Source organism: Alosa sapidissima, chromosome 14 (genome assembly GCF_018492685.1).
Source record: "Alosa sapidissima isolate fAloSap1 chromosome 14, fAloSap1.pri, whole genome shotgun sequence".
NCBI classification, from domain to species: domain Eukaryota; kingdom Metazoa; phylum Chordata; class Actinopteri; order Clupeiformes; family Clupeidae; genus Alosa; species Alosa sapidissima.
In genome coordinates, this window is record NC_055970.1 from 4262363 (window position 1) to 4278275 (window position 15913).

At 43.4% G+C, this 15913-nt stretch overlaps 1 protein-coding gene across 1 annotated transcript; it reads left to right on the forward strand.

Moving 5' to 3' along the window:
* On the forward strand, nucleotides 1-15632 carry cdh15 (cadherin 15, type 1, M-cadherin (myotubule)). The gene is made up of 14 exons (XM_042061863.1): nucleotides 1-338; nucleotides 8534-8695; nucleotides 9241-9396; nucleotides 9575-9719; nucleotides 9968-10146; nucleotides 10397-10525; nucleotides 10821-11006; nucleotides 12069-12313; nucleotides 12441-12583; nucleotides 12711-12929; nucleotides 13072-13311; nucleotides 13517-13662; nucleotides 13878-14072; nucleotides 14521-15632. Exons 1-14 carry the CDS (start codon nucleotides 285-287, stop codon nucleotides 14719-14721), a joined length of 2400 nt encoding a protein of 799 aa, XP_041917797.1. The 5' UTR covers nucleotides 1-284; the 3' UTR covers nucleotides 14722-15632.
* The last annotated feature ends 281 nt before the right edge of the window (nucleotides 15633-15913 follow it).

The following is a 15913-nucleotide window of genomic DNA, read 5'->3' on the forward strand; positions in this document are numbered from 1 at the left end:
ACACACACACACACACACACACACACACACACACACACACACACACACACACACCCTGAGAGAGCCAGGGGAGAGAGACACGGAAGGGCTCGGGGTTTGAGACATTTGGCTTTGGTGCACCGTCTCATCAGGAGGCTCTGTGGACGTTCTCTCCCCCCTTTTGGACGGCTCAGCTCTCCTGCAGCAGCAGTCCTCACTACACCACTACCGGTGGCACAGCGCTGGGAGCCCTGAAGGACACGCACGCACGCACGCACGCACGCACGCACCGGTCAGAGCAGACGATGGAGCTCAGGCGACTGGCGGGACGGTTCTTATTCCTTTTCACTCTGTGTCAGGTAAGCAGGAGTCTCCATTGATTCACTATGCAAGCTACGGCTCAGACCCTTCTCAGTAGGAACTTTATCTTTTTCGTAGTTTTTACAGAGCTGTTGTGATTCCTGAGAGCTGTTTGATTTTGAAGTTTGTTCTTTACCTTCTCTGGTTAACCTCAAACCGAACGTAGATCGTTACCTCAGCTTGTTTTCAGACCTCTGCTTTGACATTTGGGAATTCAGTTCTCACAAGTGTGGAGCCTGTCTGCTGTCAGCTCTCTGAGTGGGGCATGAGGTTTCTCTAAGCTTTCATCTCCCAGTGCAGAGGTGAAGGCTTGGTTACAGTCTGACCTGAGGCTTTCCATCTGTGGAAGTCGTTTGCCCAAAGTCACTCTCATTTCTTGTTTAATATCGGCTAATTATTTAAGATATACAGAGCTCCGTTAACTCACCGAGCCCATCAGTCATACTCACTAAAGCCTCATAACAGTGGGCGATACAAATGAAGAGTCAAATAGGGATAAATTGTACAATGACATCCTAAAAGCCTTTTTTTTATTAACATGAAAGTCTGCAGATGTTTGGGGGGTCATGTTACAACCCTGCAAGCTACGAGAACTAGCATGGCTGTCACCAGCCTTAGTGAGAGACCCAAAGGTGACGGATGAAAACTCACTGTGAAATACACAAATATGGAAGTAAATCTCTGTCAGTTCCCCGTAGTGTTTATGCTGGAGACAGAGTGCAGATGTGCAGATGAAAGACCAAGGTCCTGGGTTGACAGAGGTCCTTAGCTGTGTTCAAGATGTGGGCCTACTTCTGAGAACCACCACAGCAGGGCCAGCCTTGAGGGCAAATGACTGGGACTTTTACCTGTGAGAAGTTTACTTTACTTTACCAAGGCATTACTATTTATGGAAATGTGGAGAAAGAGATTCAACAAAGATTTTTTGTAAGACACTCTTTTGTTTTTTTTTAACTTGCATAAAACACTGTCCTGCAGTTTATACACATTGCGGCTAATACACAGGAAATTACTATTGCTAATTACTATTACTATTACTATTACTAATACACAGGAAATTACTTGTCATGGACAAGGAATTGCTTTCAGTATTCACAAAGCTAAAAGCTGAAATGTACTTACTCTAAACGAACATTATTCAATGTATTAAATCATTTGATAACTTTAGTATTGCTAAGTTAGTTATATTATATTATACATATAGTAAATTGTTGTAGCAAACAAGAAGTAAATATTAACTCCTGCTGTTAGTTGGTTAATGCTTAGTTACGGTAGTTATATGAAACTTATGTTAGTCATGGGAATCTTTGTGTAGGTGTTAGCAGAACGTGTGACCAATGCCAAACGAATCAGAGCTTTTTTGATAGTTTCAGCTTGTCCTCACTGTGGTGTCATTTTGCTGAGTTGAGAGTGACATGTAATGGTGGAATGCGCAGGCCATCGTGTCATCTGACCAAAATACATTTGGGCATTCCTGCGGCCTACACACTCCTGAGACATGTGTGTCTCCTCCTATGCCACACACACTGTCAGCACCTAATCCCAATGACTCAACAGATTTAGGTGTCATCTCACTTAATTTCATTTCATCCCCTCACCCTCCATCCCAAACACTGAGCCAGACTAGCCCATTGAGCAGGTTCTTTTGATCTTCCGGGCATCTTTATGGCCCTTGTTATGGATATCAACGCAAATATTCCAGCCATGCAAGGCACCTCAGGGGCCGCTAAAATTCCCCCCTTTCAAAATGCCAGAGGTGTTGCACGACACATTCTCAGAGGAGAGCGGTGCCGTGCAAAGCATCCTGGGATTTCCCTCAAATCCTCAACCCCAAGAGAAGATCCGCTCTTCCGTGGGAATATCCTCTGACTGCGAAGGGGAAAAAACCACAACAGCGTCTTGGAAACAGGGGAGTTCTGTCCAGTCGGCCCCCAGAGTGAGCGGTTACTGTGCAGGAGCAGCTGTTCGCAGATGTGAAGCCCGATGCCATTTGTCCCGCTGCCTTATCCCAGCAGCGGAAAAGGGGCGTCCAGCGGCATGCAGACCGTGAAATCGAGGACAAATCTGCCCATAAAACGCCCACTGCTGAGCTCACACTCTCTGGAAACAATCAGTCAGGTCAGGCCAGCTGTTGGATACTGGCTTAGCCACACAAGACAGAGGGTCTCTATGGCACTTCCTCCTCTTTGTATTTGTTTTATTTACCCTGATTTAAAAAGACAAGCCTGGTTTCCAACGCTCAGCTCACTGGCGTGAGATTAATTCACTAGTCACAATCAATCTGCCACAACAATTAAACTACAGTGATTTAATACTTCAAACATATTCTTATTTAGACAGGTTTGATCTGTCAAAACATGCAGATCAGCTGAGTAGTGGAGCTGCCTGCCTAAAGGCTGATGTTTACTATTTAGTTGTAAATGACTATTGTTTTGGTCCCTGATAAAAGTTTACACTCATTATCATCCAAAAAATATACCATGTTTTTCTTATACAGGAGTTATCCTTTAAGTGGTAATGTTGGCTGAATTGCTGATTGTTTTGGCCAAAAACTTTAAACATTTATTTATTTAGTTTGATGGCACTGATATATCTTCTGTTTAGGCATGACATTATATTACTTGAGGGTTTTGTGAACTTGTTACCTAAATTGATTCATTTTGGAGAATCTAAGTCACTCATCCTTTGAGGTAATTAAAATGGCAAACATAAGAAAGTAACTGACTCATTCTTATCAGAATTCCTTGTATATCATATTTACACATTTATTTATTAATTTATTTACATATGTATACATATATACACATTTATTGTTATTTACCCAACACCATCTTCCCTTACCCCATTCAATACATTAATTAACAGCCATTTATGTTCCTAAAATAGCTTTTTATTTTTTTTTATCTTTATTGATTGATGGATAGCATACACATTCCGTAACATTTTAGTCTTTATTGATTTAAATTGACAGTACTGACAAGAGAATAAGGAGAGATCCACCTTTAACAGAAGCATAGAATAACAAAGAAAAAGGCAAATTAAATGACAACTGGTGGTCTGGGGAACATTATTTTCCGGTGACAGAGAGTTAATATAAAATGGATCTTACAGATTTATCAGTTGAAATCAGAGCAGGGCGTGGAGTGTTGGGTGTGGGTGTGGGGAAAAGGGGGTATATATAGGATTATAGCATCTTCCCATGGAACTCAATAAAGTGCCACACCATGAGGATGGTTGCTATTTTCTCCTGGGTGAAACACTGGGAGTCCTAGCACTCATCTCTCCATTAGGCACAGTGGGCAGTCATTAAAGCACAGACATCTGCTCCCGCGAAGCTCTGACAGTACAGCCCCCCAAAATAGGAAGAGCCTGGCAAACTAGAATGTTGGGAGAAAGAAGAGACAGACACAGAGAGAGAGAGAATGACAGACAGAGAGAGAGTAATGCACTGCTGACTATGGCCTCCAGAGAAATGGTGACAGAGCTGGTTAGAGGTCTTGAACACCTGTGTGGCGAACCCCTTCACTCACCCCCCCGTCTGCCAGGGCCTCAGCCGCACTCCTCAGCATCTCTCCCTGGGAGCCCCAGCTCCACATACTCAGTATGGCTTGGCCTGAGTGTGTCACATTACACTGGCAAATGTCCACACTGTCCTACAGTCGAATGCTCGACTTCCTACCAATGCCCTCCTGCCCTTCCAAAAGGGAAATGAATTTGGCAACCGACCCTTCAAGGTTACCCCTGACTGACTGCTTATGGGAGCAGCACTATTATTTAGGGTAGGAAACTGGGCTTCCAAGCGGAAACAAGAAAGTCGTCGGTTTTAATTTGTGGTTGCCACTGCTGTGACCCTGAGCAAGGCACTTAACCCCAAGTTGCTCCTACAAACAAACAAACAAAATAAATGAATAAGTAAATAAGCAAATAAAAAGATAAATAGTACAAAATACTTGTAGCTCGCAGTTAGCAATGGCTGTAACTGAATCACAATAATTTGTGCATATTCCCCTTCTGTCCTCTGAACACTAAAATGAACATATTAGGTGGCATTAGTTCCCCCATCCACACTGCTGCCACACACAGCCCCCCCTGGTCTGGAGCAGCTGGCCCTGTCCTATGCGAGGCTTGACTGGAATGTGCTTCTCTGGTAAAAGTAGGGTAGGCAGGCGGGAAGGAGGGTGAATGACTGGCATTAGGGATCATGAAACTAGAATGTTCCAGATCATTCCCAAAGCCCCCCACATTCATATTGAATTTTCCCAAGCTGGAAATTGTGGAAAAGCATATTGTTTAGGGTCATGGTGGTGTGTTAAAGAATGGCAATCTGCCCCTTAATGCTTGTATAGGACAAACTGCCGTATGATTTCAGTCAAGCATTTCATTCCATCTTAAATTTACAATTATTTACAAAAGTAACTGTTCTATTAAACAAGTATAACATATAAATATAAAATATTACCCTTTCCTGCGAAAACACATTATCCTTTGTGGATTACATCTCCTCTTATACCCTTTCTTCAGTATCATGCATTTGGTATAGAGAATGTCAGATTAAATGATAATGAGAGTATTATTTTGCCCAATTCCAAATTATTTCATCCACATTCAATGTGTACACCATCAAAATGCATGTTACTGTATAAACACTTACGGGTTCATAGTGATGGGGTTGTTCATATTTAGGTTATTTTTATATTAATTTGTATATTAATTATTTTCGGATAAGAAGTTTAAGTGAAGCTTGTGTTACATTTGACATTAAGTGACCCGATGAATCAGTCCCCAGTTTTGCAACATACTTGTAAAGGTGGAAGCTAGAGTTGCCTGCCATGATTTTCCCTCCACTATATAGGCTTTCATTGACAAGATAAAGTGTCATGTCAAGACAGTCTTAGACACTAGTATACTGGCAGATGTTTCTTCTCACTCTCACACACCCACACACAGATAGAGTGTGTGTGAGAGAGACAGAAAGATGGCCAACGGTGCTGGCTAGCTGGCACGACAGAGAATGTGCATGTGGGTCAAACGCATGCAGGCGTATTTCCAGCTCGCTGTGAGATTAGCACTTCCTTATGGAAACAGCCATGTTTATACCCTCTCTCTTAGTAATACCTCTGCTTCACTAAGCTGCCCAGAGGACTTCTGAAGACAGGCCTAGACAGCCAATTACACACAGACATGTCTGAGACCAGTTGAGCTTGAGTCCCATGACCCCTAGACTCGCTGGACTTTGATAGGAGGGTGATGACGGGACCCTGAAATCAGCTCAACAAGACGTTTACATATGACCTCGTCCTATAGTCTGTTACCACGGCTGCGCATAAATATAAATAAACCAATCAGCTGAGGTTCAGAGTGCAATTTTTGTAGCAATAAAGCATTGTCATTGAATTAGGGAGATATGTGTTTTGGCACGGACCTCCAGCTAACTGGAGTGTTGATCCAAGCTCTGTTCTAGTCATTTCATCACTGTACAACAAGCCTAAGAGCAGTGTTTTATGACTGCCTCTACCTGCCGACACCCCCCTCTCTCTCTCTCTTTCTCTCTTTCTCTCTCTCTCTCTCTCTACTCATCTCTCACGCAGAGGCTAATTGTTGTCATTGTGAACATACTTTACAATGCATACATGTGCATACAAAGCTGACACAAGTGTAGGCCTCACATTCTTTCTGCTGTTCCTTTTGTCTGCTCTAGGCTCAATAGGGGTGAAACACATATTGGTCATTGCATATTGCCCTCATGATTAAGCTAATAATCATGAGGGCAATATAAAACAAATAATGAAATGTTTAAGATGTGCACAAGTTTGTGATGTGGATACACTGCTTTGGATACAGGGGGAGAATAGTCCCCCTAATTAATATTAAGATACGGATGCACCAAACCTGAAGGAGAAGTGTGTGCCACTCATCCCTAGGCCTGTGTGTCTGTGTGTGGTGGCTGCTAATTGATAATGGAGAGGGCCACCCATAGACTTCTAATGACTTGAGCAGACAGACAGTCACCAAGCTACACCTATGTGCTGACTGAACTGCATTACAGACTATTTTCCACTTCCAAGTTTGGGTCTGTCTGTTTGTCACCATACTTGAACACAGCCACTCTATTTCGTATGCTCATGCTCTACGTGAGTAGCTTACAACTGTTATTTTACAGTGTTTATAGCATTTACTCCACTTTTAGCTTACATCTAAACCCAAATTGTGTATTATATTATATTATATTATATTATATTCAATATTTTTTTCATGATCATGATCACACTTTCAATGTAATACGCACATAGTGGTACACCCTTATGTGGCCCCGAGGGCTGCTTTGTTTGCTGCTCTGCTGCAGAGATTCTCTGGCCTATCCTATGATGTGCCTCTCTGTGTATGCTATCCTATGATGTGCCTCTCTGTGTGTTTGGTCTGTGTATGAAGTAGGCATCTGGAACGTCATCCTCTCTAAGATTAGTTTGCCTTAACTCAGCCTATACATGCCAGGGGTGGCTGCCATTCTCCAGCAGCTGAATAGAGGCGTGCCACCATGCCAACATGCCAACCGGCCTCCGCAGCTCCCGAGGGGACGAAAGATGTAATGCCCTGTCGTCCAGTCTAACAGACATACTAATCAGTTGTTTTTCAATGATCTACAGCTATAGACAGAAGTAGGCAGAAAAAAAACATGCTTTGGAATAAAGGGGTAACCTGAAAGATTGTTTTCAAAAGTTCTGTTCATTTCTTTTCCAGAGAGTCAGACATGTATCTTATGAATATCTTTTCATGTCTCAGTGACATGAGGCAGTTCATTCTCCTTAGCGCCCTCGGGGAAGTCAGGGAGCTGAGTGTCGAGATTTCTTTTCCAGACATGTGAGGACGACACACTCTGTCTCGCGGCCTGCACGTGTGAGGGTGTATCTGATTTTGACGCAGTAGTGGATTTGTTTCGTAACCTCTGACCCTGCAGTCAGGTGCAGTGTGGGACATAAAGGAGACTCTGTTACACTGAGCCTGGGTATGGGTGGGAAACGGAGGACTGGACAGCTGCTCTGTGTGTGTGAGTGTGTGTGTGTGTGTGTGTCTGTGTGAAACCTGAATCCTTCTCTCTTCTTCCAGGGTGCATACCACCTTAGTAGATTCCCGGTTACCAACAGGGCAAAAGATCACTGTTGCTTTAGGACTGTGGTTAGGAGAGGCGCTGCTTTAGGACTGTGGTTAGGAGAGGCGCTGCTTTAGGACTGTGGTTAGGAGAGGCGCTGCTTTAGGACTGTGGGTAGGAGAGGCGCTGCTTTAGGACTGTGGTTAGGAGAGGCGCTGCTTTAGGACTGTGGGTAGGAGAGGCGCTGCTTTAGGACTGTGGGTAGGAGAGGCGCTGCTTTAGGACTGTGGTTAGGAGAGGCGCTGCTTTAGGACTGTGGTTAGGAGAGGCGCTGCTTTAGGACTGTGGTTAGGAGAGGCGCTGCTTTAGGACTGTGGGTAGGAGAGGCGCTGCTTGTCTCTCTAACCCCGGCAGCACTCATGTTCAGTGCTAATATTAGCCACCAACAACAAAATTCCATTTGAAAGTATTTAGAATTGTGTTTTGCTGAGTGCTGAGCCAAAGTGCTGAGATTGGCGAGTGTAGGGCAAAATTCCTTCTTGAGGTTGAATCCATCTTAAATTTGCTGTTTGCCCCCCATATGTATTATATATGTTTTTTCTTGTACAGTAGGTATTATATTACAATGTCCAATTGCTGTACATAAGCATATCTAACAGTACAATGCTGAAGAAGCAAGGGTCTATTAGGTATTCACTAGGTTGAGTGGATTCCATTTCTGTGTGCTCTGAAAATGTGCTTTTCATTTAGCACAAAGTCATAGGTCTGTACTATCTTCTAAAGAGTAAAAAAATGTGTATATCATTGTGAATAATGTGAATATCATCTGTGCACTTCAAGAGGGAAGGAGGTCAAGTCAAGTCTTTATTTATAAAGCACTTTAAAAACAACACCAGTTGACCAAAAAAAGTTCAGTAACCTGATAGACAGGCAGGTAATGATCAGGCAGCAAACATTAGTAAAGAGTGTTTAAAAACATTTGATGCCACTTAGTGTTGGCTGTAAAGTCTGAATGAGTCACTTTGAGATCTTACCTAGACGGCCCAGCTGCTGAGCACGGTCTGAGCAGGAAGCTGAAACACTCTCCTCTTCCTCTGTGTGACGCAGGTCTGGCCAAGCTCCCAGACGCAACAGCATGGGCTGGAACCAGCCGTCCTGTATCCGTGGCGACAGGCCAGAGGGGGGCTGGCCAGGATGAAGCGGGACTGGATCATCCCACCCATCCGTGTGCTGGAGAACGGCAAGCAGGTCCCAGAGCCACTCGTACAGGTGAGACGGAGCAACATCTCATGCCAGGCCTGGCGAATCACAGGTCCAGGCTCAGAGACAATGTGATAACCAGAGACACATATGTAAATCCACTGTCATATATCAATAGAGGTTATGACTTTTTGGAATTTGGATTGTTATGTTTTATTTATGTTGACTTCATTAGGGGGGGAAAAATGTATTGTGTAGCGCACTAGCTGCAAAAACATGTGTATTAGTACAGTGTTTTCAGAGCAGATGTTACTCGACTAGCTAATCACAATACCCAGTTGCAACAAAATCCTGAAATAGGTGAACACTTGTGTGGATGATCTGTGTGTGTGTGTGTGTGTGTGTGTGTGTTGAGTGTCAAAACACCTCACACCAAAAAAATGTCTGCTGTCAGTTTATCTTGTCTTTTATTTGCTTAAGGTCACATATAAGACAGTGTGGAGACTGTTCCCAGGACAGCAGTTAAGAGCTGAAAACATACCAGAGTGCAATGCGTACTCTGGTCTCACAACACCAATGGGCTTCTGATTACCATGCTGTCTCTCCCACAACAGATCAAATCAGACAAGGTTTCCACGGGTCAGGTGATCTACAGGCTGGAAGGGCCAGGGGTCAACCAGGAGCCCAAGGACCTTTTCGAAATAGATGAGAAAACAGGATGGATCAACACCAAGATGCCCCTGGACAGAGAAAAATACAGCAGTTTCACGGTAAATGCAAAGCACCTCACACTGGTGATCCTCATCAGCGATTCCCTCAGGAAGTAACACTTTAGTGGGGAAGGTGATGAGATGTGTCTGACCTTTCTTGAAAGTGTGCCTGAGAAAACCAAAGCTGGACGCTGGAGCAATGTTGTCTTCAACATTTGTTGGTGTCATGTGTCTGCAGCTGAAAGCCTTTGCCTTGTCGCCGAGTGGGGAAAGGCTAGAGAGTCCAACCACTATTGAAATCTATGTGCTGGATCAAAATGACAACAGGCCAAACTTCACCAAGCCTCAGTTCGAGGGCAGTATTCGTGAGTTTGCTCTACCAGGTAGGATGTAATTTCATGAATAAACAAAATCCAAAATGTCTGTACAAGTGTGTCACACAATATGTCTGTACAAGTGTGTCACACAATATATATATATAGATGTATTATATGCACAAGAAAGTTTACATGTCCCTAAGGGCTCCATACATATATTCCCAGAGCACAGGCCCCTCTGAGTTTTGAAAGTCCAACATGGCAATATATTACGATGAAGCACAAAATAACAGTCTTGTCTGTGCTTTCACTAGGTACCTCGGTGATGCGTGTAATAGCTGAAGATAAAGATGACCCCATGACAGACAATGCCATCTTGAGTTACTCCATCATCAAACAAGAGAGCTTTCCTCCTAACAAAGCAGAGAAGAACATGTTTGGCATCCGAGAAACAACGGGGGAAATTTACACTCTCGAGGGCATAGACAGAGAGGTAGGTGTTACACAGCCTCAATCAGTGGTCATGGCACAGGCACAACCAAGCATTACTGGTCTTGAGAGTGGTTTAGTAGTGCTCGGTGCCATCAGCAGACTGTCTCAGTTTTCTTTAACTGTTTTCTCACATGCACCAAACTTTCTTGACATTACCTGGATGATCTGTATGTGAGAAAAGACTTTAGCCAATCTAAAACCTGCTGTTCAGTCTGAAAAAAATATTGACTGGTTCTCTCATTCTGCCACAGGAAATCCAGGCCATCAGCCTGACTCTTCAGGTGGCTGACATGTCAGGGATGGGTCTGACCAGCACTGGCCACGCCATCATCAACATCACTGACATCAACAACCATGGTCCAAAGTTCCTCCCTGACAAGGTGAACCCCCAAAAACAGGGATAAAGTTTTGTTCCGTGTTGTTCCGCTGCAAAGATGAGGTCCGAGAGCCCTTCGCTTGTTTTAGAGAGCAATAGTGGAGATCCTTTTTAGTTCACATTATAGTGTAAAGTATTAAACAAATATTGATTTAAAAAAAGCAATGCATGCTATTACTGCAAGTTATTACTCTAGCTATAAAAATAGCTTTTCTTTAGTGTACTGTAATAAAACAGAAATTAAAACATTTTTCTAGTTTAATTACTAATATGTATACATTTTTCGATTGTGCCTATAGTACAAGTTCTATGCTGTGGAGAATGCCCTGACTGAAGCAATAGGAAAGGTCAATGCCACTGATGGTGATGAGCAGGGTGGAAAGAACTGGGAAGTTCAGTATCACATTTCAGAGGGGGATCCCAACTCACACTTTTCCATCATAACAGATCCTGTCACCAACCAAGGCATTTTGTCAGTCATAAAGGTGAGACTGTTTTGTCACATAGACTGCACAATATAGGAGAAGTTTTGCAGTAGTTTAGTGTAGCACTAGTGAATCACAAGAATGGTGAATCAGTTGTTTGGCTGTGTTCTTCTGCCATCTTCTGGTAGAGTTGCTGCACATGCAGCCTCCTCCATAGAAATTGTGTAAGGAGAATGTAACTGCAGCCTGACTGTCTTCATAATTATGGGGAACTTATGTAAGAAAGCAAAGAAAATGTAGTAGCTTACATATGTATTTGTTGACAGAAGATTGTACATATCACACTAAACAGTCCTTCAAGTAATTTCTGTGTAGGTCAGTCTGTGTGTGTCTGAAACAGTGTTGGTGTGATCACGAGTTTAGACAACACACTGTTGCTGCTGTGAAACATTCACAACAATTGTTCTTTTTTAAAGGAGAATTCCGGTGTGATATTGACCTAAAGTGTATTGAAACATGATACCGAGTGTGAACGTATGTCTCATAGCCTATCTCGGCTTGTCCCCTGCACTCCAAAATCTGGCGCTAGTTAGCCGATGCTACCAACAGCTTTTTCAATAGTGGTGCTTCGGCATCGGGCTAGCCATGCAAATAAATCACTGTTTTACACCCATTTACAAGGCTCAATGTATCTCCACGCTTCATTGGTAGACTTCCGAGGGCCCTGACATTTAAAACGAGACATTGAGACTTTGAAAAAGCACTGGTAGTTTACTTACAAGACGATTTATACAGACAGTATCTTCACGAAGTTTAGCGTTTGCAGCCATCTTGAATTTAGTCACGATAAGTCGAGCAACGAGTAAGAATGAACAGGTATGATAAGGGATAAGATTCCAAAAATAATTCAGTGGAAATGCATGGATTCCAGTTGCTGCAGATTTTGGAGTGCAGGGGACAAGCCGAGATGGGCTATGAGACATACGTTCACACTCGGTATCATGTTTCAATACACTTTAGGTCAATATCACACCGGAATTCTCCTTTAAACATCAATTGTTTGTTGATGTCAACCTTTGGTTTCCATGGAAGTCTCACGGTTTGCCCCTGTTTTCCCTGTAGCCACTGGACTTTGAGTCCAGTCCTGAGCATGAGTTGGTCCTAACTGTGTCCAACTTGGTGCCACTGGAGGGCATGTCCCTCGATTCCCCCATCACCACAGCTACAGTCACCGTTGTGGTTTTGAATGAGAACGAAGCGCCCCGCTTCTATGTAGACCCAATCCCTGTAAAAGTTCCTGAGTCAATTGTGCCTGGAACAGTTATTGCCCAAAACATCGCCCACGACCCCGACACTACCAGACTCAGGTAAGCCAGCCAAACCATCGGTCATAAAGTCAAATAACCAACAAAACCAAGAGACTATGCTGACACGTGCACTCACCTTTGTTTACGTGTCTTATGTGTTGCGCTGTCTGACTTTATCACCCCTTAGGTTCGAGATCAGCCATGACCCAGAGAGGTGGCTTGCCATTAACCATGACACTGGAGTAGTCACGGCTAGACAAGCCTTCAACATCCGCTCGCGACACGTCAAGGACAACATTTACCGTGCCAGGATTAAAGTATCTGATGCTGGTGAGTCATGCCGTAAGACCTAATGATTGCGTCCTTCCCTTAGTTGTCAGTCGTGGCCTGCTGACGTCTCTAAAGCCACCGAACAGAGGAGACTGGCGGTCCTTACGGTCTTCTGTCCTCTTTGTAGATACCGATGGGATCTCGACCACAGGCACTCTGGAGATTTCCCTCATTGAGACGAATGACCACAGCCCTCAGCTCTTCCCACTGAGTGCCACCATGTGCAGCAACAGACAAACTAAAGGTGTCCTGCTGACAGCCACTGATGAGGACATGCCACCACACTCTGCGCCTTTCACGTTCACCATGCTCTCTGAAGCCAACTGGACTGTAATGAATATCAACGGTAGGATTTGTTGCAGTGAAAGCATGGGCCCTTTCCAGCCCTCATGTTTTGTTGTTAAGACCACCATTACCGAAACTCAGTATTCTGGTGTACAGGTAACTTTTTATTACTGTCTGAAAAAGTGAATATTTCCTCTGTTCAGAGACCCATGCAATCCTGGAGCATCTGGTAGACGTTGAATCCGGGGAATTCTCCGTCTATGTGACCGTGTCCGACTCGGGCGCACCCCAACTCACCTCCGTCAACCAGATCAATGTCACCGTATGCCCATGTGACGCAGATGGGGAATGCAAGGCCATCTTTGACGCCATCTTTGCCAACCGAGTGGGCCTCAGTTTCATCGCCCTGATTGTCATCATGAGTTGTCTCGCTCTCTTATTCTGTGAGTAGACAGAGTGATGGGTGGTAACAGATGTTTGATTAATGACATCATCAGTGAGGTGTCTGGAATCTGAGGGCCAACTGGATCATTTCTTCAAATGCTCAAATTATTTGCTTTAGTTTGAATGCTTGAAATCAGGGGCTCAACATTTTTTTTAGACCTCATACAAATATACTATGTTGAGATGACCTTTTGCTTTTTCCAGTGTTGCTGTTGCTCACGGTGGCTGTGGGAGCCTGCAAGAGACACCATATGAAGAAAGGAGGCGGGCTGCTGATCGGAGTGTCGGATGACGACATCCGTGACAATGTCTTCAACTACGATGAGCAGGGCGGAGGAGAGGAGGATGAGGTGAGACCACGTCCAACTGAAGTCACATCTACTGAACACATCATCACTAATGCCTGGATTGCATGATCCGATTTGAGATCCAATAACTTCCGTCTCAGAAAAATAAGCTTTTTATAAAATATCAAATATGCAATTTATGTCTGTACAAGCACCACAACTATAGCAGAAATACTTTAGTCTTTCCTTAACGGCTTGGCCATCCTCCTCTTTTGAAGAATGTGTTCAACATTGACCTGCTGCGGAATCCCAGTGATATCGTCCCTTCCCCATCGCCCTTCGCTCCCCCGGTCTCCGGCTTCCCAAGAGGCAGACAGCCACTCAGGAAAGACGCTCCACACAACCTCCCCTCGCCTACTTACCCGCGCAGACCCCCTGCTGATCCCACCGACATCGAAGACTTCATCAATGATGTATGTGATCTCCTATTCTGCCACGTGGCTCTGATGGGCTTACTGCTTAGTCTGTCACTATTTGAGTAATGGATAGCCTATGTGCTTCAGCTCTTTGAATTATTTTGGATTTGGGTTGTCATGTTTTCTGAGACGAATGGCAGTCAAAGAATACAAGCTCTTTATAAGACTTCATAAGAGATGGGACAGTATTTCTCTAATTAACACAGCCTACTGTTGCTAATATCTTTGTTCCATGATTATGATTTGATAAATGAATATAACCTAGTAATGAACGTATTGTCATCTGTTCCACTTTCCGTACAATTCTTCACTTTTACATGATTTCTGTGGTCAATTAAGGATGACTGATCATTGGTAGTGAATCTGAAAAGCATATGTCCTCCACAAAAAACATACGTTTTCCTGGTATGAATACTCATAGCATTTTCTCGCTCTTACCTCACAGGGTCTGGAGGCTGCTGACAATGACCCCAACGTGCCCCCCTACGACACGGCGCTCATCTACGACTACGAGGGGGACGGCTCTCTGGCGGGCAGCCTGAGCACCCTGGCCTCGGCCAGCTCGGACGGAGACCAGGATTATGACTACCTCAACGACTGGGGCCCACGCTTCAAAAAACTAGCAAACATGTACGACCCACGTTAATGTGCCCCTACCCACCATGTCCAACCTAGAATTTTCAGCACTGACATGCACCGCGCATAGAATAATGTTTGAGACTAAACATACACACACTTAAGAGCAGACACACCCATGGGCCTCTTCTTCATTACCTTCTGTCCTTTCCCGGAATTTTAAAAAGTGGCGCTCGCGCTTGTATGGTAACAGACAGTGCTGTCAGGTCAGACACAATACACACACAATACACACAGTGCTACCTTGTTCTCTTCATTTCTATAGTTCAATTCTTTTTTGGTGCATATAAAGACAGTCGGCCCAAACGCGGCTTCATATCATGGTCTTGCCTAGTGGAAGCCAACAGATAAAAAGAATGTCTGGTGGTACTTATGGTAGACAGAGAGAAAGGCTAGAAGGAGCTGAAGGGATTTTAGGTTGTCTTATCCGTTTGCCGTTTGACATCCGAGAATAAAAAACATTTTATGTCAGCTATACTGAGAATTAGAAATGGTATTGGGAATGTTTGTATTTCAAGACTGTATCTGGTAGTAAGGCAAGTAATATCCACAGATCAATGAATGTAGATATGAGAATACATGAGATGTGGTCCGCAGACCTCCAGAAAATGGGAGTTGGAATGGCCTCTGGTACGTTGGAGTTTCCTGTGTACGAGTGAACAAGGTATGAACAAGACTTTTTTTTGAAGAAGAATTTTTTTTGGTACATTACTACCTTTTTATATGATATGTAAATAGAATGTTATACTTGATGATACTATAATGATACTTTGTTTTATATATTTTTCTGTTTAATGTTATAGTGAAAGAGTGATACATGTTTTGACAAACTGTTCAAGAACTGAAGTAACACTTTCACATGCAAAAATATTTTTAGTCTTTAGTCTTTTTAAGCAACAGTGTTTCAGTGTGCTTAATTTAGCCCTATTCAGCATTAAATATAATACATGTATTCTCAGTAAAATCATATGGATGTATAACTTTTTCTTTTTATACTTTTAAATTCTGCAATCATCAAAAAAGAGAAAAAAAAGTATGATGTATTGTCTTTGTGTGTATGTTTTGTATTGTGCTATTTATTTCATTCATGAGGTTAAAATGGTGAACGTTACCTTGTACCAGTCAATTTTGTGTTTAATAAACCAGAACAGGCTTTTACATCCTCTCTGTGATATGCTTCCCTTGTCAATGCATGTGGAAAT